Source organism: Ptychodera flava, chromosome 4 (assembly GCF_041260155.1).
Source record: "Ptychodera flava strain L36383 chromosome 4, AS_Pfla_20210202, whole genome shotgun sequence".
Lineage (NCBI taxonomy): Eukaryota > Metazoa > Hemichordata > Enteropneusta > Ptychoderidae > Ptychodera > Ptychodera flava.
In genome coordinates, this window is record NC_091931.1 from 44061310 (window position 1) to 44067746 (window position 6437).

The 6437-nt window shown below is 36.8% G+C and overlaps 1 protein-coding gene across 1 annotated transcript; it reads right to left on the reverse strand.

Annotated features, from left to right (window-relative positions):
• Positions 1 to 496: 496 nt before the first annotated feature.
• Positions 497 to 6409, reverse strand: LOC139131894 (leucine-rich melanocyte differentiation-associated protein-like). The gene is made up of 4 exons (XM_070698202.1): positions 6092 to 6409; positions 3995 to 4255; positions 3357 to 3498; positions 497 to 1540 (listed from the first exon to the last, which is right to left on the reverse strand). The coding sequence occupies exons 1-4, from the start codon at positions 6214 to 6216 to the stop codon at positions 1490 to 1492; spliced, it is 579 nt and encodes a 192-aa protein (XP_070554303.1). The 5' UTR covers positions 6217 to 6409; the 3' UTR covers positions 497 to 1489.
• Between the last annotated feature and the right edge of the window lie 28 nt (positions 6410 to 6437).

Below are 6437 nucleotides of genomic sequence, written 5' to 3' on the forward strand. Positions count from 1 at the left end.
TATAGTCGTCGGAACTGCGCCTGTGCGAGTTTCTTGTTTACAAACAATGTATTTCGTGCACGATATCAAGATGCTCCTCATCACCATAGCTGCAACATTTAAATTATACGATGATAGATTATGACACACATGTTGTAACTGTCATCAATCACCATTGTGCCTTGGATACATTGTTGCCATGGGTCATATGGGTCCCATACGACCTTTGAGCGTAGTTCCGACGACTGTGTCCCTTTAAATGGCAAATTTCACAGGTCCATTCATTTAGCTACATGATTTAGCGCCTCAGAACACTGAGCTTGCTCAACCCTGATTGATGTATTTCCTATTGATAACCACTGACAATATTACCCATGCAAGCTCTGAAAGATTATACGCCCCATAGAATAAGGAAATGTTGAATAAGTAACCCTGTTCAACAACATGACTTGTCAAAAGTTGATTGACCTTCTGTCTGTCATCAACATAAAAAGAAACACCCTCTGAGAAGCATTGATACTCTGTTGACAGTATAGCCATGGTAGCAATTTAATGCAAGCACTTTACATTTGCTCAGTACCACATAACACTTCACAAACACTTTTGTTTTTAAATTCTATCTTTCCTTGAAGCAGTGGAGCATATGTTTCCTTGCAAAAATCCAGCTACTTCTAGTGTTCATTCCTAAATTCAAATATTCTTTTAAATGTTGCTCATTGTACCTTAATATGATTTTGGACATTTCATGTACCTTCATCAATTGGGCATTATCAGCTATGCTGAAGTCTGCCACCAATTTGCATATTCTCTGTTGTATAAACATTTTTTATGACATGATATTTTTCAAAAAAATACCATATAGACAATTTTGAAGAGTTTTTTTCATCACAAATTTACATGTTAGATATATTTATAATTGTATATTCCCACTATTGACATAATTGTTAGCATATTAAGTTAAGAAATTACATTTCAACACCTGAATGGTGCACATTATGTTCCATGCCAAAATGACACAAAAATAGTATATTCACAGTATTTTCTCAAAAAAACCAATTTATCTATCCCTCTGAATGATCATAACACATCAAAACATTTAGTACCATAGGGAAGGACTGTAAATACTTGCTAATACTTGTCAGAAATACAAATTCTATACCTTCAGAAGCCCTGCTCAGTAGTATGTCTGATCCTTGCACACTCAACCTGACATACCTCTGATAGAACAAGGTGTGTCAAGTTGATTTCCCGTGGTGATCAAGTGACAATCCTATGTAAAGTTTGTTCAACACATGCAGAAGTGATCTATGCACATGATCACAGCTGCACTCTGAGTAAAAATATTCATTATCAATAGCATCCAAAGTTGATATCAACACATCAGCTCATAGCTGCTTATGTAAGAAAATTTTCAGTAAAGTCTTTATAACAAAATTGAGGAATCACCATAAAATGCTAGTATCTGATTCTTGACAAGGGAGCCATCTGTGAGGATACTATCACATGATTATCAGGTAGCTTCAAGGTTGTCAGCCATCTTTGATTTTCTCCTTTTAGATTTCTGTAAAAGAAGGGCAAAATATGGTAACCCTATATAAAGCAGTATCTTGAAAATGAAATTGGACATTTAAGTTATCTAGTGCACTAACATTTACATCTTTGAAGAAAGGACAGTATTATCGTTGCTGTAGTAATCATGCAATTTATGGTATATCTGCCATAAAGGCTTTCTTTCAACTTTACAACTGAACATCAATAATAATTATACCAGCCAAAGAGCTATAACCAGCCTGATCTAACTGAGCTCTAGTTGCTAGACTTATTATTAAACTTTATTATCCCTAAAGTGAGAAACTTGAAAGATGAAATGAAGTTCAATGGTGAGGACAAGGCAAATAGCTGTGAAATGTGATATCATGGCATATTTGAGGGTGGGCCCAAGAAGAAAAAGACAGATGAGAGTTGGTGGGGCAAAAAGAAGTAGTACTGTACTAATAGTTCAACCTAAAGGGACACTGTATAAAATGATTGTTTATGGCTATGCGACTTTATTATTTTCATATTTTCATGGACATTTATTGAACACTGTCACTATGTAGTTGGCAATTCTTGGCAATTTTGTACATCTGAAGTGATAACCTTTATAATCAAAGTGGAATATGAAAGACCATGCTTTTCTAGTACATACAGAACTTATCTTGCACAAATTTTTCCAAACTGCTTTCTGAGTGCAGTATCTAAAGTTGTCCATCAGTGCTTGCATTCAAACATCTTTATGTGATGAGAAACCTCATTAAGTTGAATGAGGGCATGATCAGCATCATTTTACCTTTTACACATTTGGTGTACCTTTTTCAATCAGAAATCTGGATCCCCTGATCAAACCTTGATTGATTTGATCTAGGTCAGTGCGGAAGGAAGCCCTGTGTGTTATGTAACATAAAGGAAGTGGTACTTCCAAGTATGCTTGATTACAATTTTGCAGATTTTTCTGTGAAATACACATTCACAGCTATCCTTTGTAATGTTTTCCACAGCATTCATTTACACAATAGCCTACCTGCATATATATTGATACTGTGGTACACATATCCTGTATGGCATATAGTTTATACTTGCTAATATAATGTTGCAAAACTTTGGTGTATTATACTATAGATAGTAGTAGGGGCCCCCTCTGCTGTCTATGATTACACTGCACAGATGTTTTAAAGACAACATGAAGAAGTCCGGTACATAGGGGTACTAGCAGCATTCATATTTCCAAATTCAATTAGAAATGTTTTATTACCGTACATTTTACTCAAATTATTAACTTTGATCAAATTTATGATGCACTGACAGGCAGTTCATTGGCAACAATTATGCAGAGGGGAGATTTCACATGCACTGAGACTAACAAATTGCAGAGTGTGATGATCATACATTAAACTCAGTTGTTGCCTTAGAATCCTGGAAAACTCAGTTTCCAGGCTTTTCTTGAACTAACGGCAGTCGACGCACTACTTTCTATGAAAACAGTTGTGTCTAATACAATGCATTGGCTAATGAAGAAGATGGAAAAGGTTGGGTCGTTTTTCCAATGCAGGTCGTTGCACAAATAAGTGTACGTACAGTAACACTTTGTACAGGCTGTTTATACCTCAAACTTTTAGTTTACAAGTTGAGCAATTACTTTGGACATTGGATCTCAAACTATTAATTAATAAAAGTACTTTTGTATTCCATCTTATCACATTTGTGTTACATGTAACTTTTAGTGCAGTTAGTGAGTTCACAAAAAAACTAAAAGAGGACGAGTACAAGAAAAAATAAAAAAAATATTCTTATTCACTCGGTGTAATAACTCATGAGAAATTTGATGAAATATTTTGAACCTTTTTTCTAGCTGGATTTGTAGAACTTGGACTTGGTGCAGGAAGTTGTCTGTAAATTCTTTCTGCTTCTCGTCTCTCATCAACGTCAATTTTATTATCGTCTAAAGCTTGAAGATGAGGTAGCTGACTGATGACATACTGTCTGGAAAGGGAGAAAAATTTACAAGGAAAACTGTTGTACTGTGTGAGGTTCGTTAGATGTCAGATTCAGAGAAGAGAAATAGCTGTCACATCATGAACCTACGTGTGGTAGGCTCATTGTTACACAAATTCCTTTCTTGTCCATTCTGTTTGAGTCACATGGAACAGGCACTTTCAAGTTTGGAAGTTTACAAAATAGCAAAATGGTGCACTTGAGGACTACTCGGTTTGCATTCTGACAAGCTAAATGCATGCACTATAAGCAAATGACAATAGCTGAATTTCTTCTATAAAGTAAGGTTCCATGTTTCCTTTCGGCATTGCCTGTATTCATAGAAACTTTCTTCATTGAAAGTTTTCAAGTGTAGCTGTCGGGAAATTATACATTCCACTATACTGTTAGTCATATTAAACTAAATATCTGGGATAAAAACAAGAGGACAAAGGTCACAAATGGACTTTTATAAAATCATTAATTAACGAGAACTGTTTCTTACCTGTAATCCCGATACTGTTGATACGTTCCACCATTGAAGTAACTTGGTGCTGCTGGATTGTTCATCATACAAAGATACCGCAGCTTTGGAAATGATTTCACAAGATTGTCCACAAAAACTGTCAGGTTTGCTATTTTGTTGTGGTTCACCCAGAGAGTTGTTAGACTGTTTAGAGGTGGAAACTTGGTGTGAGATTTAACATTGTTGTTGTCCAGAATAAGTGTGTCAAGCCGCTTGAAGTTTTCAAGGCACCGCATTTCACTGTACATTTTGTCAAGGATTGCTACATTTATGTACAATGAAAGTTTTGACCCCTTGGCTGTCTCCATGATGCAGTCACACTTTGTGGACTGCTGGCAATAGTAAAAGCTGTCTAATTCCTATCACTCTCTAGCAGATTAAAGCTTGAATAGGGACATTGTGAAATCTGAAACGTAGATTCACTATCTTCTTCTCAAATAAAACAGAGCATTTATTTTTTCTTCTCAAATTATCACAGAGGGCAATGGTTCTCATATTGAATGCATCTGACAATTTTAGCAAATTCAGTTCTCTCACAACATATGAATAAGATGTATTTGACCACGCTTCCTCGTTTCAAAGATGAATGAGTGCATGGAGGTGGTGAGTGTAAACACATAACTATGTGGAGTGGAAGAGCTTCCTTTCCATTGTCTGATGTGTAAACAAAAACAACTGGAATGTTCATTTTCACAGTAAATTTTTATTACAACAAAGAGGCAACACCATAACAGGAAGTTTAGTTTCCGCCTGCCATGTACTCTGAATTTTATGGACGTACAGTGAGCAGAAGTCAGCACAGCATTTTACTGTGGATATACCTGTGAACTGTGTTCAGGTTGAGGAAAAGTTTTCTGTGTAAAATCATAGACCCTAAGGTCTATGGTAGAATTTGGTAATTGCAACTTGTAGTAAACAATGGAGGTTGTGATGACCTCTAGTGACATCAGAATGATCCAGCTGTGTACACAAACAGACAAAGGGGTCTATTATGTTTATTGTTAAAAGGATGGGAACAAGTTAATGAGCGTGCTCAGTCCCTCCATTCAGAGTATCCTCTTCCAGTGTCACCTGTTTGTTTACCGCTTTCTGACCTAGACACTGTCAAAAAGGTCAAAACCATTTCATAACCCTAAATGTACCATCTAACATATCTGCTTATGAACCACAGTTGAAAAATTAATACGGATAGTCCATTGCAGGGGGTCTATTTCTTTCTTGAATCCGATAAGTGTATTTAATTTATTAATATTATGTATTTATTTATTTATGTATTAATTTATTTAATGTTCGTTCAATTTTCAAAGGTAATCGTTTTCCACCAAAACCAAATTACAAATTGAAATTTACAATGGCAATAAATTGACCAGAGCAGAAATAAAATATGTAAAATCCGTATCTTTTGGGTGCAGAGACCACAGGAGCTCCAAATCTGAACTTGTGATCATTCTGCATTACTGAAACAGTATATTTTCATTGGGTGAAAATATAGTAGTTACATCTCACTGTTTTTGTTTTAATTAGTTTATTCCTACATACTTTTGGCTTGCATGTCTTCCGTATTAATTTTGAGTACAATTTTGTTGCCATTTTGTGTGGGGTGAGCAGAATGTCAAAAACTCTCTAGAAATTCTAGGGGGTGAGGAGGGACCGTGGTGAACCATATATCACGTATCAACGTCATTCCATGCCAAGCATCTTCCGAGGGTTTAGAAAGCGGGGTTTTGAACTTGTATAATAAAGAAGCGGAAGTTTTCAGTGTGCAAGAACCTGGCCAGCGATACTTAACACGCCTACAGGTAGCTGTGGGTCCATAGCTGTGGTGTTTTCAGACGGGATTCCTGCCTTTTACGGGCTGGTTTTGACTTTTACGACTTTTAACTCCACCACAGCTATCCTACAGGACAGGCCTCTGACTCTGTACTTCAGAAAAGGTTCTTGGCATAATCTGTGGGTCAGCAAAAAAACAAACAAAATACAAATCGAGAGATTGCGGAGAATTACACTGATGCACATGCATTATGGTTGTGCAATTATGTGCTTTACAGTTTTCAGACGAGGCGTAAATAAGGATACGAAAATTGGTTGTGACTGAGGTCCAACTCTTCCAGAGTATCTGCATACTGTCGGATGCATTTGGGTGGAAGGTCTGTCAGCTCTTGAAATGCCAGCGACAGTCGCTGTCGTTCTTCCACGGCCATTTTCAAAACTATTGCACGTTACAGGCCTCTTCCGTTATGTCAGATAGACCGTAGAAAGGTAGAAGGATGACATGCTTGCTTTGATTCGCCTGCAAATTTCCGTTCAGTTACGCAAAAGCGCCTGATTTTTTAGGAAATTGGCGTCACTGGGCATTAGGTCATCCGTCTGCTGGAAGCGGCGTCGGAGTCAGGTGACCTTATGACGAAGCAAAAGTCAACTT